The sequence below is a fragment of the Culex quinquefasciatus genome, chromosome 3, assembly GCF_015732765.1.
Source record: "Culex quinquefasciatus strain JHB chromosome 3, VPISU_Cqui_1.0_pri_paternal, whole genome shotgun sequence".
Lineage (NCBI taxonomy): Eukaryota > Metazoa > Arthropoda > Insecta > Diptera > Culicidae > Culex > Culex quinquefasciatus.
In genome coordinates, this window is record NC_051863.1 from 100370702 (window position 1) to 100397541 (window position 26840).

Below are 26840 nucleotides of genomic sequence, written 5' to 3' on the forward strand. Positions count from 1 at the left end.
AACGATTTCAATACTTCAATTTTCGACCGAATTTTCATTTGAAAACCGCCTGATTTGGTGAAAACACACTCCGAGTCCTCATAAAAATGGATAAATTCAAATTTGGTATGGAACTGGTTCAGGTTCAGCACATCCCCTTTCAAATGCGCCCAAGAGAGCTTAAATCCATAATGTGGGCTCTGAGAAACCCCCTACCACAAAATTGAGCACTTTTTTACCACACACGGACGTCACGCGTGCTCTTCAGGAAATTAAGCGCCAAAATTCGGATATTGGAGATAGACCAATTCTGTCATTGTCAAACGATCGGGCGTCGAAAATCGATCGTCCATGATTTTTTGCAGATTTTTCGAATAAATATTTCTCGAGAAATGATTTGGGAACGAAGCTTGATTTGGCGTCGGAGCCAAAAGCAAACCCTATACCTTTCTTTAGTAAGAAAGGCAAAAATGGAAATTTTCTAAAATCTGAACGGTAAATCCGAATGAGGTCAAATTTGTTTCAGAACATCGAGTATGGTCTAGATTATGATGTGGAGAAAAAAAAATAGATAAAATGCCAAAGGAATAGTTTTGGCATTTGGTGAAAATTGGTTTTACCTTTTTAGGGTTTTCCCCCTCACAGTTAATTAGTACACAAGCTGTAAATCAAGAACCACATTACCGACATGGATGAAAATTTGGGAGGATGTAGGGCTGGAAAAATGCAACTTTTTGGATAAATAAACGATTTCAATACTTCAATTTTCGACCGAATTTTCATTTGAAAACCGCCTGATTTGGTGAAAACACACTCCGAGTCCCCATAAAAATGGATAAATTCAAATTTGGTATGGAACTGGTTCAGGTTCAGCACATCCCCTTTCAAATGCGCCCAAGAGAGCTTAAATCCATAATGTGGGCTCTGAGAAACCCCCTACCACAAAATTGAGCACTTTTTTACCACACACGGACGTCACGCGTGCTCTACAGTAAATTAAGCGCCAAAATTCGGATATTGGAGGTAGACCAATTTTGTCATTGTCAATCGATCGGGCATCGAAAATCGATCGTCCATGATTTTTTGCAGATTTTTCGAATGAATATTTCTCGAGAAATGATTTAGGAACGAAGCTTGATTTGGCGTCGGAGCCAAAAGCAAACACTATACCTTTCTTTAGTAAGAAAGGCAAAAATGGAAATTTTCTAAAATCTGAACGGTAAATCCGAATGAGGTCAAATTTGTTTCAGAACATCGAGTATGGTCTAGATTATGATGTGGAGAAAAAAAAATAGATAAAATGCCAAAGGAATAGTTTTGGCATTTGGTGAAAATTGGCTTTTACCTTTTTTAGGGGTTTTTCCCCCTCACAGTTAATTAGTCCACAAGCTGTAAATCAAGAACCACATTACCGACATGGATGAAAATTTGGGAGGATGTAGGGCTGGAAAAATGCAACTTTTTGGATAAATAAACGATTTCAATACTTCAATTTTCGACCGAATTTTCATTTGAAAACCGCCTGATTTGGTGAAAACACACTCCGAGTCCTCATAAAAAATGGATAAATTCAAATTTGGTATGGAACTGGTTCAGGTTCAGCACATCCCCTTTCAAATGCGCCCAAGAGAGCTTAAATCCATAATGTGGGCTCTGAGAAACCCCCTACCACAAAATTGAGCACTTTTTTACCACACACGGACGTCACGCGTGCTCTTCAGGAAATTAAGCGCCAAAATTCGGATATTGGAGATAGACCAATTCTGTCATTGTCAAACGATCGGGCGTCGAAAATCGATCGTCCATGATTTTTTGCAGATTTTTCGAATAAATATTTCTCGAGAAATGATTTGGGAACGAAGCTTGATTTGGCGTCGGAGCCAAAAGCAAACCCTATACCTTTCTTTAGTAAGAAAGGCAAAAAGGTGAGAACTGTTGCTTCCGATTGACCGGGAAGTTTTGCCGGGTAGTACTGGGCAGGGGACTGGCCAAGTCCCGCTGTTGATCCTTCCAAACAACTCGCTGCAATCTCCGGCAGGGAGTAACCGACCAAGTGCAGAAACATCCGTAATTCCGGTGATTGTGGCGGAGCTGGTCTTTCCGAGCATCCTTCGATAACCTTCTCCGAGGACTGGCCCACTCCCGCTGTTGACTCGCTTGTGTTTGGAAATCCGTCCCGTGTCGTTATTTTTTCATGGAAATCATTTCAACATTATGAAATTATGCTTTTTTTACCACGCGGTTTGTATATTTTCAAATTTTGACAGCAAATGCGTTCTTCATCTTCTTTGTTGTCTTCATGTTCGCGTCGAACATTTAGGTTTCAGAAACATGGCCGTCGGGACAGAGGGCTGTGTTTAAGAGCCAAACGACATGCGACACCTGTTGTTGAGTAGTAGGACAGGATGAAGCGGGACGGTTGAAATTTTCGCCCTTTGAGGTTGCGAATTCTGTTTTGTTAAGTTCCAGCGTTCAAAACAACTTTGGAGCAAAAAAATCGAGCTGATCCTGTGTAAACTTTTGATGCTCTATCATTTTACACAAGTTTTTTCAATATTGTTTTTTTCAAAATCTTTTTTATTGCGTTAATTTATAGAGGGCAAAAAGTTTACACTCGTACTACTTGAGTTTTTTCTGAAAAGTTGTTCTAAGAGCTGTAAATTAAATTTTAAGGGAAAATTTTAACCGTCACTCTTCGACGCTTCGCGCAATCTGTGGCAGTGGAATTATTAATTGTGCCACTATATTTATTTTAACGCAGAAAAATGTTTTGTAGAATCAGCCTGTACGAGGTTTGAAGCAACCATTTTTTTGTTGAATATAATCAACAAAAAATTGCGTTGATTTTCTCAATTCCACAAAAGTTTTTTGTTGTTTTGAAAAAGCTGCTTTGACGTTTAGCATTGATTCAACAAAAATCATGATTTTCAAATCAACAACATTATCCATAATCCTTGTTGCCCAAGGTGCGAATCCCCCAGAGGTCGTTTCGGACTCTTTACAGCAAAACTCGTCGTTTCCCTCAGAGTAAGTTTAAAGCTAAAAAATAGTATGTATCTCGGTATGTATTTATCTTCTTATTGAAAAGTGCCGGCGACAAAATTGGGCGAAAAGTTCACCGCCCGGAAATCGCGAGTTGGCCCGAGTGAATGAACACCGCGAAAAAAGATTCGGGGGTGCATTGGGGTTAAACGATTATTTCGTCATTCGGTTTAATTAGAAAATAATTATTTTTTCGTAAATATCGGATATAATAATCCGGTCACACAGTGTTTCTCTCATTGACCGCTGGGAGCGCTAGTAGGTTGACAGTACAGACTGTCACGTTTGTTATTGTTTATCTTCGTGATGTTATTTCTGTGATTTAGATTTAAGACTTCGTATTTTGTATAATTGCCGTTCAAGAGCCAAACGACATGCGACACCTAGTGTTGAGTAGCAGAACAGAGCGAAGAATGTCGATTGAAATTTCCGCCCTTTGAGGTTATGTATGCGAATTCTGTTTTGTTAAATTCCAGCGTTCAAAAGCACTTTTGAGCAAAAATTCGTGCTGATACTTTGTTAACTTTTGATGCTCTATCATTTTAAACAATATATTTTTTTCAAAATTATTTTTTTTCAAATTTTTTTTATTGCGTTAATTTATAGAGGGCAAAAAGTTTACACACGTACTACTTGAATTTTTTCTCAAAAGTTGGTCTAAGAGCTGTAAATTCAATTTTAAATTTGCATTCCTATGTAACCGAGGGGCGCGAAACTGGCCTTAATGTATTTAATTTGCGCATTTAATATATTAAGGAATTAAATTCCTCCTGTCAACTAACATTTGACAGCGCCCAACCTGCTTTGTCGAAAACATTGATTTGTTTTCTTTGTTTTGCGTCTCCTTCGCACACCCGCCTGTCAAAAATGAGGCGATGCCGGTCATTTGTTATTGTTTTTAATTTGTTTTCGCGAATGTTTCCGATAGGAATTAGTAAATGTCGGTTGCGCAGGTTTCGAAATGCCGCTCAGTCGGTCTCGAGGCTGACTCAACCCGCATCAACAAGGAGGTCATCGTGCTGAAGGGCAAGTCCGTCGAGAAACTGATCGCTTCCGGCTGCGAGAAGCTGTCATCCGGTGGTGCTGTGCCCGCCGCTGCCACCGAGGAGAAGAAAGCGGATAAAAAGATAGAAGGGTCCGGATTCGAGGACGACATGGACTGCGGTTTGTTTGAACAAGGGAATATTCCTCGTGACCACATCCCCGGTGCCGCCAGTGTAACCGCCAGTTTTGGCCCCCGAAGACAGTACGACGGCACTAATTGTTTCTACGAAATACAACAAGAAGGAAAAAGGTCGATGCTAATAGTACATAAACAAAAAAAAAAGTTCAATATTTATTTATTTCGTTTTTTTATTCAGCTGCATGTTGGTACTTTTGGCTTTGAGTTGTTGGAATTGAAACAATAAATAATGATCTGCTTGTGTTTAAACTTCCCACGATCAGCACGATCGCAGGTCCGTCGACGTTCCCGCCGGCACGACGATCAGCTGGGATAATTACTGTGCGTTGAAACTGGATTTGGTTGCTTCGGTGGAGGTTCCCAAGGAGGCTCACGAATGCGCAACAGCCGCAAGTACCGGTTCGACCTTGGACGAACTTCTAAACTCGGGTTCCATCTCGGCGGCGGTTGTTTTGTTCTTTTCAAAGAATTCCGGCTGGTTCTTCCTCCGCTACGTCCATTGCGATCGGGATGTTGTCACAATCAAACTTGTTCCCGTCTGCGGGCGCTGTTTGATTTAACCGATATTTCGTGAAAGATAGTAGTCCGAGCTACGCTGACCAAATCGACGATCGCTTCGTGCATCTTCTTTACCAAGAAACTACTAGGTAGGGCTCCACGTTGCTCAGGCAAACTCAGGCTCACGTGTATTTCCTCCAGGGTCAGCTTTCAATCTACCAGCAACTATTTCACGCTGGCAGCTTCGTGCTGTTGATGGATGCTGCTGGTCTCTGGAATTGAGAGAATAATAGATTCTGATACTGCTCCACTGTTTGGGGGCAACCTACCTTTTGGTCATCTAAAGTACTTTTCCGGCGCGTGGTCAGTCTTGTCCGCCGACTTGGCCAGCATCATAAGCTTGCCCTTGTAGAAGGCACACGCTGAAACCTCCAGCGCTGAGTCGTCACAATCAGCAAATCACGTTTAAGGATTTATTCTCCGGCACGAGCAGCGCCTGCTTGTAGCAGTCGCAGCTGAGGGCGGTCGTGGTCGTTTTTTTCATGATCCATAGCACGTTCAGTCTCCTGAATCCTCCACCGAGCATTGGCAATAATGGTAATCGAATTTGACCAAATCGAATGGCACGAGTTGTCAGCATTTGGACAACCATGCTGTACACCAGGAGCGGAATTGCTGGAAGTTGTACCCGGTGTCGCATAAGAACATGGTTCCGTTGACACGAGGACACTTTACAGGTTCACGGCCATTGTGTTAAAGATCGCGTTATAGCCGTTCAGGTTCTAGATGAAGTTGAAGATGATGAGTTGCGAGTTGGCTTCCTGACAGACGACGCCGTGTGCTGGTGTGTCCTCCCGAGGTGTGGATGTTGGGTTGTACGCCCTCCACAAGAGGTGTGTCGTTGAGGCACAACCTGTTCTCCTGACGGCGGATCGATCGTAGGGTGGAAAGACATTGTATTGTCCACCCTCTTATAAATGACCTCCTCTTTCGCTTCAAGTACGCACTCAACCTCCACCCTTTCCGGAATCACCTCGCTACTTCTTATCAACCGAATCCGTCCACTCGCTTAGTTCCGACGAGTTTTCAGCTGATTGAAAACCGAAATGATGCTCTAAACTGGCCAGCTATAACAGGTCTCTTGAACACGATTTCCTTTCCCAACGGATCCAGTGTACTTTTTGAAGATAAAAATAAAAATATTCCAACAAAAACAACAACAACAATCATACGAGATGTCGAACTGTCAAACGTCGTCGGCAAACCAATGTGGTGTAAAGATAGGTGGCGATATTATGATCGTAAACAAAAGTTAATTCGTTAATTTCTGCAGTTAATTAATTAAATGTATTATTTTTTTTACTATTGTCACGCCCCTCGTATGTAACCGAACAGCGAAAATTTGAATCGCCATTCTTCGATGCTTTGCGCTATCTGTCGGAATTATGGAGCTTTTAATCGCGAATTGTGAAATAAAGTTCTTCTGTGTTGAACCTCCGAGGAGGCAGGTGGCCTCTCGGAGACCAAGGAATCACCGTGTTTCATTTACGGTGAGAAACGTCTTCGTCCGCCATCGTCCCTGAAGCTCCGGCAGTCCCCCAAGAAGTTAGAACACAACGTAGGGACTGGCCGATTGGGCCGAACAGCTACTTTGATGCGATGTATTGTCGCTCAGGCACTAAACTGAATCGAGCGATTTCCACTCTCGCCGCACTTTTTCTCTCCGCCTTCTTCTGTCAAGATCAATTTGGTATTACTTGATCAGTGAGTAAGCCAACTTTGTTGTGATTCCTCCATATTGTTTTGATTGACGAAAATTTGTGTCGGTGGATGAACCATCTTTTTTTTGTTTATTTAATAAAAAACAAAATAAAATATGCACTATTTTTACCTGCAGAAATGGTCAACATCATCATCCATAATCTCCAGCGGCATCACACAAGCGCTGAGGCTATTATAATATATGCTTGACAGAAAAAGGCGGAGAGAAGAAGTGCGGCGAGAGTGGAATTCGCTCGTTTCGATTTGGTGCCAGAGCGACAAAATATTTTTTCAGTGACGTTTATCCTCGCGTTCAACACAACTTGTTACACTCAGAATTAGAGTTGATAAGTTTGCGAAGCGTAGTGTCAGATAAGTCGGCGCGAAAATTCGATTTATTTCCGAAACCACAATAATTCATTTTTACAGTATTATGTCTAGAATGAATGTGTCTAGAACGTGTCCCGCCCGTGTGGATCAATCGTACCGCGCACTGGACTCACAATCCAGAGGTCGCCGGTTCGAATCCCGCGGCGGGCGCTCTAAAATTCTTTGCGTAAATATGGGTATTCGGCGCCGTCGCTCCGTGCCATACTTTCATACACTTAGGAGCCCAGGGCGGCGAAAACCTTGTAGATTAAAAGGAAGACACTAGTGGTTGGTACTAGCATTGGTGGCCGACAGCTATAAAGTCAACTTCGTAGAATGGCCAAATTTTAAAACAACAATGTTTGCCAATTTGACCGTTTTACCCCCAGTTCCCCTTGTAGAACAAAAGAAAAGTTTATCCGCGGTCTGTCAGCAGCGCGCTGTTTTGTTTGCTGGATCATTATTTGGAAATGTCGAACGTTGAAGATAATCGCTCAAAAAATGGAAATTAACCAATTTCAAATGTTATGGCCGCAAATGAAAGGTAAGGGTGGTTAATTTTTGATTCCGATCTGTAAAACTAGTTTTGGCGAGGGTTCTGGGCACTGCGGCAATCGATTTTACCGGCGGGTTGCTTCCGGTTGCATTTGATTTGAGGTTTTTCAATTCATCAGGGGCTTATTCGACTTAGACCAATCTTTCAAACCAGTTTTTTTAAATGTTTTTTTTTTTAATGCAAATCGGGGGAGTGTTATTTCGGGGTTTTGGCGAAAACACAGTTCAACAAAAAATCAAATGTTTCTTGTCTCTGAGACGAGAATGTGTTCCTAGTAGATTTTTGCCTGCTGAATCCGAATCCGGGTCCAGAATTGCTCCAAAAACGGCTATAAATATGCGTAGAAACGATCAAATTTAAAAAATCAGGGGTGTTTCAGAAAGGGGAAAACGTGAACTCTAGATTAAATTTTACATGTATTGGTTTAGTTGTTTATTAAATAGTTCTTTTGTAAAATAGTCAACAAAGTAGCTAGTTTTGGCCTAAACTAACATTTCAAACGGGTGTATCTCAAAATTGGGACCATTTGGAGCAATTCTGGACCCGGATTTGGATTCAGCAGGCAAAATTTTACTAAGAACACATATACTCGTCTCAGAGACAAAATCTTTTTGGACTGTGAAATCGAGGGAGCGTTATTGTGGGGATTCGGCGTAAAACGGGGTTTTCTTTTTTAATTTTATATTTACAAATAAACGAAACAATTATATAAGGGGTCATCCACAAAACACTGATAAGGGGCCATCCTCAAATCTGGGTAACCTAGACAGGGTTACCAGGTCAAAATTTGAAAAATCTGGCAAAGTATCGATTAAAAATCTGGAAAAATCTGGCAGACGAAAATCTAACAATTCTGGATGATTAAGGTGAGGGAGGATATGATTTAATACAAAAGTATGTAGAATTCAGATGTTTTAACTGATTTTATGGCCTAAACAATGTTGAATTTACATTTGCTTTAAGAAAAACTCATTCTAAATTTTATGATTTTCAATTAAATTCACTAATTTTAATCAAAAAGTTGTTCAAAATGGGCATTAAATGAAAAATCTGTCAATATCTGGCACAGAGCAGAGTGAATCTTTATTCTGGCTGACACTTGAAAAATCTGGCATTCCCAGATTTATCTGGCAACCTGGCAACCCTGATCCTAGAACTCCCGGAAGTCATGGCCTAGATAGCTACCTGATCAACGGAGGGGATAGCTACCTGATCTATATGGGTGAATTAATCATCGGTATTGCTTCAGGTAGCTTCAGTGAACCACGATGGAGACCCTTCGCCATGTTGGATTATTATGGGTCCTCCAGGAACTCCCGGGAGTTTTGACTTGATAATCTACCTGATCGACGGGGGTCTATATGGGTGTATTAATCATTGTAGCTATAAAATTTTTAAATCTAAAAACTGTTTTTAATTCAAACCTGGTCATAACTTAAAACTTTGCCAATGGTTGGTGATCAGAAAATCTTATCTCAAGATACAGATTTGCGAAAACATTCACAGCACGTGTGTATAGACAGACACCATTTTGTATGAATATGAAGCAATAGTGCACAATAACTTTTTTGGTCATAATAAATAAATCAATGGACAAGGTTTCATACAAATCAGATAATACAATCAAAAGTCAATTTGCAATAACGAAAGGAATTAAATACTTCGTTGAATACAAAATAACGCGTCATTTTTCTGTTTGTTTGTTGTTGTGCAGGTTTGGTTTCAAATATTTCGTTTGATATGTTTCAATTGGGTCCAAAGGTGAAGCTTAAATTTGTGATATTATTGTTCACAACGATAAAGCTTATTTTTCTGAGTACAATGACACTTTGTGCGACTGAGAAGGATTTAAAATCGATTTTTAAATCAATTTGAAAAAAAAATCGCAGCCCTTCTTAACAAAAAGGTCCTACTTCACAGATCGTCTAAGTGGACCTTAGTTCCCTGACTGAAAAGTCAATCGGACGTCCGTCGTTTGTCGTCCGTGCAATCGTACGACGTCGCACGACAATGTCGTGCGACTTTCGCGCGAATGTCATACGTTTTTGCACCAAAATGTCGTATTTGTCGTGCGATCGATGATCGAAATTGTACGACATTCGACCGACGTCGCACGGTTTTGTTATTTAGAATGTCGTGCTATTGTCGTGTGCTGTCATTTCGGATTTTTAGGTTATGTTGCTGTTAAAAAAACGGTTGTTTTGTTTTTATTGTTTTTTTTTTATTCAAACTGTCAAAATTTCAAAAAAATATTTACTTGTTCACTTAATTTTACTTGCGGATCGCCGATTCTTCTCCAACTTGGCTTCCTTCGGGATTTGCCTTGACCGCAGTTTCCGGCTTGAATGTTGGTATTCTTCTGAGGCGGCCGTGGCAGCATCTTTGCCGTGTTGGACTTTTGCTCCTCGACGAGCTGTTCAAAACCCGGATGTGACACCTTGGCGACGATCTTGGATCTCCGACGGATTGATGTTTACCGGAGTACGAGACAACGTGGGTTTGTGGAGTACGAGTACGTGGCTGCTTCCGTGGGTTTTACGGAAGCCACGCGGGACCACACGGGGACGCATGGTTTCCGGCAGGATCAGATCAGAATATGTTTGTTACCTGAAAAAATATAACATCAATCAACAATTGGCAAGAATTTATAAATTGAATTCTGATTTCAATAATAATAATAATAAAATTTCAAAACAATCAAATTTCAAATATGTAATATTTTGTACCTATAAAAGAAAAACTAAATTTATTTATTCTCGCTTACTTTTACCAAATGTCCTATGCACATAGGAAACCCATGGCGCATTGGTTTTTTTTTAAAGGAATCTAGAATAATCAAAATTTAAACATTTAAAAAGAATTATAAATGAAGATATCTAAATAAATTAACTTTAAAAACGTATAAAACTCAAATAACTGCAAATAATAAAAAATCCGAAAATATTATTATTATTATTATTATTATAAATTGAAAATTGTATCAAATTTGAGAATTTAAAAAAAAGGTCAACGTCAATCATCAAATTCTTAAACTCTAAAAATTCTAAAATCCTAAAATTCTAAAATTCTAAAATTCTAAAATTTTAAAATTCTAAAATTCTAAAATTCTAAAATTCTAAAATTCTAAAATTCTAAAATTCTAAAATTCTAAAATTCTAAAATTCTAAAATTCTAAAATTCTAAAATTCTAAAATTCAAAATTCAAAATTCAAAATTCAAAATTCAAAATTCAAAATTCAAAATTCAAAATTCAAAAATTCAAAAATTCAAAAATTCAAAATTCAAAATTCAAAAATTCAAAATTCAAAATTAAAATTCAAAATTCAAAAATTCAAAATTCAAAAATTCAAAATTCAAAAATTCAAAAATTCAAAAAAAATTCAAAAATCAAAAATTCAAAATTCAAAAATTCAAAATTCAAAATTCAAAAATTCAAAAATTCAAAATTCAAAAATTCAAAATTCAAAAATTCAAAATTCAAAAATTCAAAATTCAAAAATTCAAAATTCAAAATTCAAAATTCAAAAATTCAAAATTTAAAATTTAAAAATTTAAAAATTTAAAAATTCAAAAATTCAAAAATTCAAAAATTCAAAATCAAAAATTCAAAAATTCAAAAATTCAAAATTCAAAAATTCAAAAATTCAAAAATTCAAAAATTCAAAATTCAAAATTCAAAAATTCAAAAATTCAAAAATTCAAAAATTCAAAAATTCAAAAATTCAAAAATTCAAAAATTCAAAAATTCAAAAATTCAAAAATTCAAAAATTCAAAAATTCAAAAATTCAAAAATTCAAAAATTTAAAAATTCAAAAATTCAAAAATTCAAAAATTCAAAAATTCAAAAATTCAAAAATTCAAAAATTCAAAATTCAAAATTCAAAATTCAAAATTCAAAATTCAAAATTCAAAAATTCAAAAATTCAAAAATTCAAAAATTCAAAAATTCAAAAATTCAAAAATTCAAAAATTCAAAAATTCAAAAATTCAAAAATTCAAAAATTCAAAAATTCAAAAATTCAAAAATTCAAAAATTCAAAAATTCAAAAATTCAAAAATTCAAAAATTCAAAAATTCAAAAATTCAAAAATTCAAAAATTCAAAAATTCAAAAATTCAAAAATTCAAAAATTCTATAATTCTATAATTCTATAATTCTAAAATTCAAAAATTCAAAAATTCAAAAATTCAAAAATTCAAAAATTCAAAAATTCAAAAATTCAAAAATTCAAAAATTCAAAAATTCAAAAATTCAAAAATTCAAAAATTCAAAAATTCAAAAATTCAAAAATTCAAAAATTTAAAAATTCAAAAATTCAAAAATTCAAAAATTCAAAAATTCAAAAATTCAAAAATTCAAAAATTCAAAAATTCAAAAATTCAAAAATTCAAAAATTCAAAAATTCAAAAATTCAAAAATTCAAAAATTCAAAAATTCAAAAATTCAAAAATTCAAAAATTCAAAAATTCAAAAATTCAAAATTCAAAATTCAAAATTCAAAATTCAAAAATTCAAAAATTCAAAATTCAAAATTCAAAATTCAAAATTCAAAAATTCAAAAATTCAAAAATTCAAAATTCAAAATTCAAAATTCAAAAATTCAAAATTCAAAAATTCAAAATTCAAAATTCAAAAATTCAAAATTCAAAATTCAAAATTCAAAATTCAAAATTCAAAAATTCAAAAATTCAAAATTCAAAATTCAAAAATTCAAAATTCAAAATTTCAAAATTCAAAAATTCAAAAATTCAAAATTCAAAAATTCAAAATTCAAAAATTCAAAAATTCAAAAATTCAAAATTCAAAATTCAAAAAATTCAAAATTCAAAAATTCAAAAATTCAAAAATTCAAAATTCAAAAATTCAAAATTCAAAATTCAAAAATTCAAAAATCTAAAAATTCAAAATTCAAAAATTCAAAATTCAAAAATTCAAAATTCAAAATTCAAAAATTCAAAAATTCAAAATTAAAATTCAAAATTCAAAAATTTAAAATTCAAAAATTCAAAAATTCAAAAATTCAAAAATTCAAAATTCAAAATTCAAAATTCAAAATTCAAAAATTCAAAATTCAAAAATTCAAAAATTCAAAAATTCAAAAATTCAAAAATTCAAAAATTCAAAAATTCAAAAATTCAAAAATTCAAAAATTCAAAAATTCAAAAATTCAAAAATTCAAAAATTCAAAAATTCAAAAATTCAAAAATTCAAAAATTCAAAATTCAAAATTCAAAATTCTAAAATTCAAAATTCAAAAATTCAAAATTCAAAATTCAAAATTCAAAATTCAAAAAAATTCAAAAATTCAAAAATTCAAAAATTCAAAAATTCAAAAATTCAAAAATTCAAAAATTCAAAAATTCAAAAATTCAAAAATTCAAAAATTCAAAAATTCAAAAATTCAAAAATTCAAAAATTCAAAAATTCTAAAATTCTAAAACTCTAAAACTCTAAAACTCTAAAACTCTAAAACTCTAAAACTCTAAAACTCTAAAACTCTAAAACTCTAAAACTCTAAAACTCTAAAACTCTAAAACTCTAAAACTCTAAAACTCTAAAACTCTAAAACTCTAAAACTCTAAAACTCTAAAACTCTAAAATTCTAAAATTTAAAATTTAAAATTTAAAATTTAAAATTTAAAATTCTAAAATTCTAAAATTCTAAAATTCTAAAATTCTAAAATTCTAAAATTCTAAAATTCTAAAATTCTAAAATTCTAAAATTCTAAAATTCTAAAATTCTAAAATTCTAAAATTCTAAAATTCTAAAATTCTAAAATTCAAAAATTCAAAAATTCAAAAATTCAAAAATTCAAAAATTCAAAAATTCAAAAATTCAAAAATTCAAAAATTCAAAAATTCAAAAATTCAAAAATTCAAAAATTCAAAAATTCAAAAATTCAAAAATTCAAAAATTCAAAAATTCAAAAATTCAAAAATTCAAAAATTCAAAAATTCAAAAATTCAAAAATTCAAAAATTCAAAAATTCAAAAATTCAAAAATTCAAAAATTCAAAATTCAAAATTCAAAAATTCAAAATTCAAAATTCAAAATTCAAAAATTCAAAAATTCAAAATTCAAAAATTCAAAAATTCAAAATTCAAAATTCAAAATTCAAAATTCAAAATTCAAAATTCAAAATTCAAAATTCAAAATTCAAAAATTCAAAAATTCAAAAATTCAAAAATTCAAAAATTCAAAAATTCAAAAATTCAAAAATTCAAAAATTCAAAAATTCAAAAATTCAAAAATTCAAAAATTCAAAAATTCAAAAATTCAAAAATTCAAAAATTCAAAAATTCAAAATTCAAAATTCAAAATTCAAAATTCAAAAATTCAAAAAATTCAAAAATTCAAAAATTCAAAAATTCAAAAATTCAAAAATTCAAAAATTCAAAAATTCAAAAATTCAAAAATTCAAAAATTCAAAAATTCAAAAATTCAAAAATTCAAAAATTCAAAAATTCAAAAATTCTAAAATTCTAAAATTCTAAAACTCTAAAACTCTAAAACTCTAAAACTCTAAAACTCTAAAACTCTAAAACTCTAAAACTCTAAAACTCTAAAACTCTAAAATTCTAAAACTCTAAAATTCTAAAATTCTAAAATTCTAAAATTCTAAAATTCTAAAATTCTAAAACTCTAAAACTCTAAAACTCTAAAACTCTAAAACTCTAAAACTCTAAAACTCTAAAACTCTAAAACTCTAAAACTCTAAAACTCTAAAACTCTAAAATTCTAAAATTCTAAAATTCTAAAATTCTAAAATTCTAAAATTCTAAAATTCTAAAATTCTAAAATTCTAAAATTCTAAAATTCTAAAATTCTAAAATTCTAAAATTCTAAAATTCTAAAATTCTAAAATTCAAAAATTCAAAAATTCAAAAATTCAAAAATCAAAATTCAAAATTCAAAATTCAAAAATTCAAAATTCAAAATTCAAAATTCAAAAATTCAAAAATTCAAAAATTCAAAAATTCAAAAATTCAAAAATTCAAAAATTCAAAAATTCAAAAATTCAAAAATTCAAAAATTCAAAAATTCAAAAATTCAAAAATTCAAAAATTCAAAAATTCAAAAATTCAAAAATTCAAAAATTCAAAAATTCAAAAATTCAAAAATTCAAAAATTCAAAAATTCAAAAATTCAAAAATTCAAAAATTCAAAAATTCAAAAATTCAAAAATTCAAAAATTCAAAAATTCAAAAATTCAAAAATTCAAAAATTCAAAAATTCAAAAATTCAAAAATTCAAAAATTCAAAAATTCAAAAATTCAAAAAATTCAAAAATTCAAAAATTCAAAAATTCAAAAATTCAAAAATTCAAAATTCAAAATTCAAAATTCAAAAATTCAAAAATTCAAAATTCAAAAATTCAAAATTCAAAAATTCAAAATTCAAAATTCAAAAATTCAAAATTCAAAAATTCAAAAATCAAAATTTCAAAATTCAAAAATTCAAAATTCAAAATTCAAAATTAAAATTCAAAAATTCAAAATTCAAAATTTAAAATTCAAAATTCAAAATTCAAAATTCAAAATTCAAAATTCAAAATTCTAAAATTCAAAATTCTAAAAATTCTAAAATTCTAAAATTCTAAAATTCTAAAATTCTAAAATCTAAAACTCTAAAATTCTAAAATTCTAAAATTCTAAAATTCTAAAATTCTAAAATTCTAAAATTCTAAAATTCTAAAATTCTAAAATTCTAAAATTCTAAAATTCTAAAATTTAAAATTCTAAAATTTAAAATTCTAAAATTCTAAAATTCTAAAATTCAAAATTCAAAATCTAAAATTCTAAAATTCAAAATTCAAAAATTCAAAAATTCAAAAATTCAAAATTCAAAAATTCAAAATTCAAAATTCAAAAAAAATTCAAAAATTCAAAATTCAAAAATTCAAAAATTCAAAAATTCAAAAATTCAAAATTCAAAAATTCAAAAATTCAAAATTCAAAATTCAAAAATTCAAAATTCAAAATTCAAAATTCAAAATTCAAAAATTCAAAATTCAAAATTCAAAATTCAAAATTAAAATTCAAAAATTCAAAAATTCAAAATTCAAAAATTCAAAATTCAAAATTCAAAATTCAAAAATTCAAAAATTCAAAAATTCAAAATTCAAAAATTCAAAATTCAAAAATTCAAAAATTCAAAATTCAAAATTCAAAATTCAAAAATTCAAAATTCAAAATTCAAAAATTCAAAATTCAAAATTCAAAAATTCAAAATTCAAAATTCAAAATTCAAAATTCAAAATTCTAAAATTCTAAAATTCTAAAATTCTAAAATTCTAAAATCTAAAATCTAAAATTCTAAAATCTAAAATTCTAAAATCTAAAATTCTAAAATTCTAAAATTCTAAAATTCTAAAATCTAAAACTCTAAAACTCTAAAATTCTAAAATCTAAAATTCTAAAATTCTAAAATCTAAAATTCTAAAATTCTAAAATTTAAAATTCTAAAATTCTAAAATTTAAAATTTAAAATTCTAAAATTCTAAAATTCTAAAATTTAAAATTCTAAAATTCTAAAATTTAAAATTTAAAATTTAAAATTCTAAAATTTAAAATTCTAAAATTTAAAATTTAAAATTCTAAAATTCTAAAATTTAAAATTCAAAATTCAAAAATTCAAAATTCAAAATTCAAAAATTCAAAATTCAAAATTCTAAAATTCAAAATTCAAAATTCAAAAATTCAAAAATTCAAAATTCAAAATTCAAAATTCAAAAATTCAAAATTCAAAATTCAAAATTCAAAAATTCAAAATTCAAAAATTCAAAATTCAAAATTCAAAATTCAAAATTTAAAATTCAAAATTCAAAATTCAAAAATTCTAAAATTCAAAAATTCAAAAATTCAAAAATTCAAAAATTCAAAAATTCAAAAATTCAAAAATTCAAAAATTCAAAAATTCAAAAATTCAAAAATTCAAAAATTCAAAAATTCAAAAATTCAAAAATTCAAAAATTCAAAAATTCAAAAATTCAAAATTCAAAATTCAAAATTCAAAATTCAAAAATTCAAAAATTCAAAATTCAAAATTCAAAAATTCAAAATTCAAAAATTCAAAATTCAAAATTCAAAAATTCAAAATTCAAAATTCAAAAATTCAAAATTCAAAATTCAAAATTCAAAATTCAAAATTCAAAATTCAAAATTCAAAATTCAAAATTCAAAATTCAAAATTCAAAATTCAAAAATTCAAAATTCAAAAATTCAAAAATTCAAAATTCAAAATTCAAAATTCAAAATTCAAAAATTCAAAATTCTAAAATTCTAAAATTCTAAAATTCTAAAATTCTAAAATTCTAAAATTCTAAAATTCTAAAATTCTAAAATTCTAAAATTCTAAAATTCTAAAATTCTAAAATTCTAAAATTCTAAAATTCTAAAATTCTAAAATTCTAAAATTCTAAAATTCTAAAATTCTAAAATCTAAAATTCTAAAATTCTAAAATTCTAAAATCTAAAATCTAAAATTCTAAAATCTAAAATCTAAAATTCTAAAATTCTAAAATTCTAAAATTCTAAAATTCTAAAATTCTAAAATTCTAAAATTCTAAAATTCTAAAATTCTAAAATTCTAAAATTCTAAAATTCTAAAATTCTAAAATTCTAAAATTCTAAAATTCTAAAATTCTAAAATTCTAAAATTCAAAAATTCAAAAATTCAAAAATTCAAAAATTCTAAAATTCAAAAATTCTAAAATTCAAAAATTTAAAAAATTCAAAAATTCAAAAATTCAAAAATTCAAAAATTCAAAAATTCAAAAATTCAAAAATTCAAAAATTCAAAAATTCAAAAATTCAAAAATTCAAAAATTCAAAAATTCAAAAATTCAAAAATTCAAAAATTCAAAAATTCTAAAATTCAAAAATTCAAAAATTCAAAAATTCAAAAATTCAAAAATTCTAAAATTCAAAAATTCAAAAATTCAAAAATTCAAAAATTCAAAAATTCAAAAATTCAAAAATTCAAAAATTCAAAAATTCAAAAATTCAAAAATTCAAAAATTCTAAAATTCTAAAATTCTAAAATTCTAAAATTCTAAAATTCTAAAATTCTAAAATTCTAAAATTCTAAAATTCTAAAATTCTAAAATTCTAAAATTCTAAAATTCTAAAATTCTAAAATTCTAAAATTCTAAAATTCTAAAATTCTAAAATTCTAAAATTTAAAATTCTAAAATTTAAAATTTAAAATTTAAAATTCTAAAATTTAAAATTTAAAATTCTAAAATTCTAAAATTCTAAAATTCTAAAATTTAAAATTTAAAATTTAAAATTTAAAATTCTAAAATTCTAAAATTTAAAATTCTAAAATTCTAAAATTTAAAATTTAAAATTTAAAATTCTAAAATTCTAAAATTCTAAAATTTAAAATTTAAAATTTAAAATTTAAAATTCTAAAATTTAAAATTCTAAAATTTAAAATTCTAAAATTCTAAAATTCTAAAATTTAAAATTTAAAATTCTAAAATTCTAAAATTTAAAATTCTAAAATTTAAAATTCTAAAATTTAAAATTCTAAAATTTAAAATTCTAAAATTCTAAAATTTAAAATTCTAAAATTCTAAAATTCTAAAATTTAAAATTTAAAATTCTAAAATTTAAAATTCTAAAATTCTAAAATTTAAAATTCTAAAATTTAAAATTTAAAATTCTAAAATTTAAAATTCTAAAATTTAAAATTTAAAATTCTAAAATTCTAAAATTTAAATTTAAAATTCTAAAATTTAAAATTCTAAAATTTAAAATTTAAAATTTAAAATTTAAAATTCTAAAATTTAAAATTTAAAATTCTAAAATTTAAAATTCTAAAATTTAAAATTTAAAATTCTAAAATTCTAAAATTCTAAAATTCTAAAATTCTAAAATTCTAAAATTCTAAAATTCTAAAATTTAAAATTTAAAATTCTAAAATTTAAAATTTAAAATTTAAAATTTAAAATTCTAAAATTTAAAATTTAAAATTCTAAAATTTAAAATTCTAAAATTCTAAAATTTAAAATTTAAAATTCTAAAATTCTAAAATTCTAAAATTTAAAATTTAAAATTCTAAAATTCTAAAATTTAAAATTTAAAATTCTAAAATTCTAAAATTCTAAAATTTAAAATTTAAAATTTAAAATTTAAAATTCTAAAATTTAAAATTCTAAAATTCTAAAATTCTAAAATTCTAAAATTCTAAAATTCTAAAATTCTAAAATTTAAAATTTAAAATTTAAAATTTAAAATTCTAAAATTTAAATTCTAAAATTCTAAAATTTAAAATTTAAAATTCTAAAATTCTAAAATTCTAAAATTTAAAATTTAAAATTCTAAAATTTAAAATTCTAAAATTTAAAATTTAAAATTTAAAATTCTAAAATTCTAAAATTTAAAATTCTAAAATTTAAAATAAAATTCTAAAATTTAAAATTCTAAAATTTAAAATTCTAAAATTTAAAATTTAAAATTCTAAAATTTAAAATTCTAAAATTTAAAATTTAAAATTTAAAATTCTAAAATTCTAAAATTCTAAAATTTAAAATTTAAAATTCTAAAATTTAAAATTCTAAAATTCTAAAATTTAAAATTTAAAATTCTAAAATTTAAAATTCTAAAATTTAAAATTTAAAATTTAAAATTTAAAATTCTAAAATTTAAAATTTAAAATTTAAAATTCTAAAATTCTAAAATTTAAAATTTAAAATTCTAAAATTCTAAAATTTAAAATTTAAAATTCTAAAATTTAAAATTCTAAAATTTAAAATTCTAAAATTTAAAATTCTAAAATTCTAAAATTCTAAAATTTAAAATTTAAAATTCTAAAATTCTAAAATTTAAAATTTAAAATTTAAAATTTAAAATTCTAAAATTCTAAAATTCTAAAATTCTAAAATTTAAAATTTAAAATTTAAAATTCTAAAATTTAAAATTTAAAATTTAAAATTTAAAATTTAAAATTCTAAAATTCTAAAATTTAAAATTCTAAAATTTAAAATTTAAAATTTAAAATTCTAAAATTCTAAAATTCTAAAATTTAAAATTTAAAATTTAAAATTTAAAATTCTAAAATTTAAAATTTAAAATTTAAAATTCTAAAATTTAAAATTCTAAAATTCTAAAATTCTAAAATTCTAAAATTTAAAATTTAAAATTTAAAATTCTAAAATTCTAAAATTTAAAATTCTAAAATTCTAAAATTTAAAATTTAAAATTTAAAATTTAAAATTCTAAAATTTAAAATTTAAAATTTAAAATTCTAAAATTCTAAAATTTAAAATTCTAAAATTTAAAATTCTAAAATTTAAAATTTAAAATTTAAAATTTAAAATTCTAAAATTCTAAAATTCTAAAATTCTAAAATTCTAAAATTTAAAATTCTAAAATTTAAAATTTAAAATTTAAAATTCTAAAATTTAAAATTTAAAATTTAAAATTTAAAATTTAAAATTCTAAAATTCTAAAATTTAAAATTTAAAATTTAAAATTTAAAATTCTAAAATTTAAAATTCTAAAATTTAAAATTCTAAAATTCTAAAATTTAAAATTTAAAATTTAAAATTCTAAAATTCTAAAATTTAAAATTCTAAAATTCTAAAATTCTAAAATTTAAAATTCTAAAATTTAAAATTCTAAAATTCTAAAATTCTAAAATTCTAAAATTTAAAATTTAAAATTTAAAATTTAAAATTCTAAAATTCTAAAATTCTAAAATTTAAAATTCTAAAATTCTAAAATTTAAAATTTAAAATTTAAAATTTAAAATTTAAAATTCTAAAATTTAAAATTCTAAAATTTAAAATTCTAAAATTCTAAAATTTAAAATTTAAAATTTAAAATTCTAAAATTCTAAAATTTAAAATTTAAAATTCTAAAATTCTAAAATTTAAAATTTAAAATTCTAAAATTCTAAAATTTAAAATTCTAAAATTCTAAAATTCTAAAATTTAAAATTCTAAAATTTAAAATTCTAAAATTCTAAAATTTAAAATTTAAAATTCTAAAATTTAAAATTTAAAATTCTAAAATTTAAAATTCTAAAATTCTAAAATTCTAAAATTCTAAAATTTAAAATTTAAAATTTAAAATTTAAAATTCTAAAATTCTAAAATTTAAAATTCTAAAATTTAAAATTTAAAATTTAAAATTCTAAAATTTAAAATTTAAAATTTAAAATTCTAAAATTTAAAATTCTAAAATTTAAAATTTAAAATTCTAAAATTCTAAAATTTAAAATTCTAAAATTTAAAATTTAAAATTCTAAAATTCTAAAATTTAAAATTTAAAATTCTAAAATTCTAAAATTTAAAATTCTAAAATTCTAAAATTTAAAATTTAAAATTCTAAAATTTAAAATTCTAAAATTTAAAATTCTAAAATTTAAAATTTAAAATTCTAAAATTTAAAATTCTAAAATTTAAAATTCTAAAATTCTAAAATTTAAAATTTAAAATTCTAAAATTTAAAATTTAAAATTCTAAAATTCTAAAATTCTAAAATTCTAAAATTTAAAATTTAAAATTTAAAATTCTAAAATTCTAAAATTTAAAATTTAAAATTCTAAAATTCTAAAATTTAAAATTTAAAATTCTAAAATTCTAAAATTCTAAAATTTAAAATTCTAAAATTTAAAATTCTAAAATTCTAAAATTCTAAAATTTAAAATTCTAAAATTTAAAATTCTAAAATTTAAAATTCTAAAATTTAAAATTTAAAATTTAAAATTCTAAAATTCTAAAATTTAAAATTTAAAATTCTAAAATTCTAAAATTCTAAAATTCTAAAATTCTAAAATTCTAAAATTCTAAAATTCTAAAATTTAAAATTTAAAATTTAAAATTCTAAAATTTAAAATTTAAAATTCTAAAATTCTAAAATTCTAAAATTTAAAATTCTAAAATTCTAAAATTTAAAATTTAAAATTTAAAATTCTAAAATTCTAAAATTCTAAAATTTAAAATTCTAAAATTTAAAATTCTAAAATTCTAAAATTTAAAATTCTAAAATTCTAAAATTCTAAAATTCTAAAATTCTAAAATTCTAAAATTCTAAAATTCTAAAATTCTAAAATTCTAAAATTCTAAAATTCTAAAATTCTAAAATTCTAAAATTCTAAAATTCTAAAATTCTAAAATTCTAAAATTCTAAAATTCTAAAAATTCTAAAATTCAAATTTTCTGAATTTTAAAATTTTAGAGTACCTCAATACCAAAATCATTTAATTCAATTCGTGATATTTTTATAACTCCTATTTTTTAATATACCATTTTTTGGCATCGTAAAATCCTTGAAAATTTTCAAAAATCATAGATTGTAGATTATTTCCAATTTAATATTTTAAAATTTAAGAATTTTTAGATTTTAAATTAAATTAAAAATTAAAAACGATAACATTTTTAAAACTTAAAAAAATATATTTTGTATTTTTTGAAATTTTGTATAATTTTTGTACTTAGTATTTTTTTCATTTTTCAAATTTTTATATTTTTTAGAATTTGTTCTTTTTTTATTTAATAATATAAATTATTTGAATTTTATCATATTTAGAATTTACAATTTTGGAATATTAGAAGTTATAATGTTTAGAATTTTCGAATTCAAAATTACAACTCGTGCGACTAACGTTTTAGGAATTTAAGAACTTTATAATGTTAGATTTTTAGTATTTATGAATTAAAGAATTTTAGTATTTGCGAATTAGTGAATTTAAGTAGTTAAATTTTTGTCAATTTCAAAATTTTCATATTTTAGAATTTCATTTTTTTTTTAAATATTTGAAGACTTGGAGAATTTTAAGAATTAATAAATTCAAGAAATTTGAAAATGTTAACAATTTGCACAATATCAAGAAATTAAATATATTTAGAATGTTCAAATTCTTGTATTCTCAAGTTCTGGAATGCTAGAATTTTAAATAAGAAAGAAAAACTTTATAATTTAATTTAACAATTATCAAATCAAATCAGCGTTGAAGTTTTTTTAAACTTTAGTATTTTAGATTTTTTATTTTTCAGTTTGGAGTTATTGGAATTTGCGATGTTCCATTCATCCTATTTTTAATTCGATCATCCAATCGCACTTCCAGCACACCTCCTCCATCGTTTCTAAAACATGACTCACCAACCGCTTCCTCGATCGCAAACTGGTTCCTTCCCGTCCCGTCTTCCGGAATGGCCCGCCGAGTAAAACATATTTCCTCCTCTTCCTTCAAACCGCCACGAAGACCGAAATCTGGAATACAAGATTCGGTCGCTCGCCCACTTCGGCAGAAAAAGTAATTCAACCTAGAACACAACTTACCTTTAAACTGGCCAAAATCCTCCCAAAGCCTAAAACCAACAACAACTGGTTCGGCTCGGTTGCAATCAAGTCCGAACAAGATCAACTGAAGAGAACTGTCAAACTGTTTGCGTCGACGATAATCGACGTCGAATTGAAGGTAAATCGATGGAAAAAACAATGTCGGGCATGTCGAGTGTTTGTCGCACGTTTGTCTTCCTTTCGGCCAATCGATATCGAAACGGTAAAATCAAAACCGTGCGACAACTCGTACGACGTGCGACATTTTTCAAACAAGGAAGCTGTCACCGTGGTTGGACAAGCATGGTTTGCGGCTAATGCGAGGAAGAATAAGCGCCTGCGCGCTAGTCACGGAAAACGCCAAGAACCCAATCATCCTTCCTCGTGACCACCGGCTACGCAACTCGTAATCGAACACAACAACATCACCATCATCAAAATCACGAGACCGTTATTAACGAACCAAGGCCACCCATGATGGCGGATCTCCCACCAGAGCGGCTTGATGCACTTGCTCGAACGTTTACACACGTGGGCATCGATTATTTCGGGCCATTGGAGGTCTCTTTCGGCCGCCGCACGGAGAAGCGATGGGGAATGCTGATCGCCTGCTTGACCACTCGGGCTATCCACATTGAGGTGGTGCACAGTCTCAGCACCGATTCGTGCATCATGGGCCTACGAAACTTCTCGGCACGTCGAGGAACTCCAAGAACGATCTACAGTGACCGTGGGACTTGTTTCGTCGGAGCAAAACGGGAGATACACGAAGCTACCGAGAACAGAAAGCTAGAAGATGTAATGAAGGAATTTGTTAGTGTGGAGACTCTGTCACCACACATGGGCGGTAGCTGGGAGAGGCTCATCTGAATTGTGAAGCGTAATTTGATGGCAATCCGTCCCGTGAGAAACCCCAGCGACGAAGTACTGCGAAATCTTCTTACTGAAATTGAGCACACTGTCAACTCGCGGCCGCTGATACACGTTCCAGTAGACGACGAATCCACCCCTGCGCTTACTCCGAATCACTTCCTGTTGGGTACATCCAACGGTTCCAAGCCAACCTGCACACTCGATCACGACGGAATGGTACTGCGACGGAGCTGGCGAACATCTCAGGTGTTGGCCAACCGATTCTGGAAACGGTGGCTAAACGATTACTTGCCGGAAATCACACGCAGGACAAAATGGTTCTGTAACTCCAAGCCGATTGAAATTGGTAACATAGTCGTAATCGTTGATTCACTCCTACCCAGGATCTGCTTTTTTTTACTTATGCGTCCTGCTCCCCAGTGGAGCATAGGGCCGCGTTGAAGGATTTCCACTGTTGACGATTCTCTGCTTTCGCCTTCACTTGGCGCCAGCTTAACGTCCCGTCAACAGCACTGATTTCTTGGTGGAGGCTTCTCCGCCATGAGCCTCTTGGTCTGCCCCGACCGCGTTGTCCTTGAGGGTTCCAGTCCGGCGCTTCTCGGCAGATCTCGTGCGCATCCTTCCGTAGCGTGTGGCTGATCCATCTCCACTTGCGCTCTTGGATCTCAACGTGAATGGGCCTCTGCTGACACCACCGATGCAACTCCGCATTCGATACCCAGTTTCGGGGCCACCAGGCGCGAAGGATATTGCGTAGGCAGCGGTTCACAAAGACTTGTAGCTTCGACGTGTTCTGGCTCGATACGCACCAGGTCTCACTCCCGTAGAGCAACACCGACTTGACGTTCGAGTTGAAGATCCGTAGTTTTGTGCGCAAGCTGATTTGGTTTGATCGCCACAAGGTGCGCAGACCCGCGAAAGCACTTCTTGCCTTCTTGATCCGCGTGGATATGTCGAGCTTGGTACCACCATCAGGCGCAATCTGCCTACCAAGGTACTGGAAAGTGTCGACCTTCTCAACGTTTTCACCAGCTATCGTGAAGCCTTGAGCGCGTTCCGTGTTCACTGCCATCGACTTGGTCTTGGAGACATTGACTTTCAGACCCGCCGCCGAGTAGCATGCAGCTAGGTCATCCAGCTTGTTCTGCATGTCGTTTCCTCTCTGCGAGAACAGCACAATGTCATCCGCAAAATCGAGGTCGTTGAGATGTTCCATCCTAATCGGCTGCCAAAGCAGCCCACGGTTTTGCACACGGTCCAACGCTCCAGCTAACACCTCATCGATGGCGATGAGGAACAGTAACGGCGACAGGATGCATCCTTGCCTCACCCCAGCTACTACCCGTTTGGGTCCGACAAGACTCCGTTATGCACACCACGGCAAACGAAAGCCTCGTACTGTGCCTTGATGAGGTTGATGATCCTCTCTGGGACACCCTTGCGCCCAAGGGCTTCCCACAGGTTTTCGTGGTCGAGACGGTCAAACGCTTTGTCATAATCAATGAAGACCAGATGGAGAGAATCCTGAGACCTGTTCGAGGATGACACGGAGTGTCACTACGTGATCCACGCATGATTGGCCACTGCGGAACCCTGCTTGCTGCCGTCGAAGAGACTCGTCGATCTTCGATTTGATCCTGCACAAGATCACTTTGCATAGGACCTTCAGAGCTATGCACAGCAGCGTGATGCCACGCCAGTTGTCGCAGTTGGTGAGGTCACCCTTTTTGGGAACCTTCACCAAAATGCCCTGCATCCAGTCGACCGGAAAAGTCGCGGTGTCCAAGATTTTGCTGAAAAGCCGATGCAGCATCCGAGCCGACAAATGAGCGTCAGCTTTGAGCATATCTGCGGAGATCCGATCTATCCATGGCGCTTTTCCAGACTTCATACATTTCACGGCTTCCTCAATCTACCTCAGCGTAGGTGGACTTGAGTTCACCCGGTTGATCCGCCTAACATTTTGCGGATGGTACTGAGGGCTAGGACGTGGATGCGAGATTTGTAGCAGCTGCTCAAAATGCTCGAACCATTGTTTAAGCTGATCAGCTGGATCGGTAATCAGCTGACCGCTCCTGTCTTTCACCGGAATGCGCGTATTCGTCCTGGCACCACACAAACGTCGCGAAATATCGTAGAAGAGGCGCATATCGCCATTATTAGCAGCTTTCTCTTCCTCGTCGGCAAGGGAATCCGTCCAGGCTCTCTTGTCCCGCCTGCAAGAGCGCTTAACAGCCTTTTCCAGTTCGGCGTACGTTTGGCGGGTACGTGCCTTCGTCGCTCTCGTCCTTGCGCTAACAATGGCAGCCTTAGCCTGCTTCCTCTCTTTTATCTTATCCCAGGTGGCATCCGAAATCCACTCCTTCCTCTGAATTCGCAGCATTCCCAGAGTATTCTCGCCGGTAACAGCGAAGACGTCCTTGATGAACTGCCACTCCTCTTCAACAGTGCTGTCCGGAATCTCCAAGGTTCGGGTTTGGAGCTCGCCGACAGAAGCCCTGTGTACTTCGGGATTCGACAGACGTTGCACGTTGAATCTACAACCGACTTTCTCCTCTTGCCGTACGACACGCGCTACCCGTAGTCGTATTTCGCCGACAACGAGGTGGTGGTCGGATGCAATGTCGGCGCTGCGCATATTCCGCACATCAAGCAGGCTTCTTCTCCATTTGCGGCTGATGCAGATGTGGTCGATCTGATTCTCCGTTTTTCCATCACGTGACACCCACGTGACTTTGTGCACTGAGCGATAGGGAAAGAGCGATCCCCCAATCACCATGTCTTGGTTACCACAGAACTCTGTAAACAGCTCACCGTTCTCGCTCATTTCTCCAAGACCATGGGGCCCCATGATACGCTCCAGGTCTGTGTTGTCAGAGCCTATCTTCGCGTTGAAGTCGCCTGCGTAGATTCGGATGTCACCCTTAGGGATCTCGTTGACAACTACGCTCAGTTGACTGTAAAACTCCTCCTTTTCCTGCAAGTCGGCAGCATCCGTCGGCGCGTAAACTTGAACGAAGGTCAGGTTTCTGACCCGCGTCCTGAATCTAGCCACGATTATCCGCTCGTTTATTGGCTTCCACGTAATGAGCGCCGAACGTGCATTTGGGCTCAACAGGAAGCCACGTTGAGCGTTTTCGCTTCGCAAGCCAGAGTACAGCAGAACCTGCCCGGTAGACATCTTGTACTCTGCTGAGTCCGGCCAACGGACTTCGCTCAGACCCAAGATTTTTAGCTTCAGCCGAACTGCCTCCCTCCCTAGCGTTTCCAACTTACCCGCCTGG

The 26840-nt window shown here is 29.3% G+C and overlaps 1 protein-coding gene across 1 annotated transcript in view; it reads right to left on the bottom strand.

Moving 5' to 3' along the window:
- Positions 1 to 9649: 9649 nt before the first annotated feature.
- Positions 9650 to 26840, bottom strand: part of LOC119770762 — a 99352-nt gene continuing 82161 nt past the window's right edge. Inside the window, exon 5 of the mRNA XM_038266237.1 lies at positions 9650 to 9995. Within this exon, the coding sequence (XP_038122165.1) occupies positions 9978 to 9995 (18 nt within the window). The 3' untranslated portion in view covers positions 9650 to 9977. The remainder of the gene's footprint in view (positions 9996 to 26840) is intronic.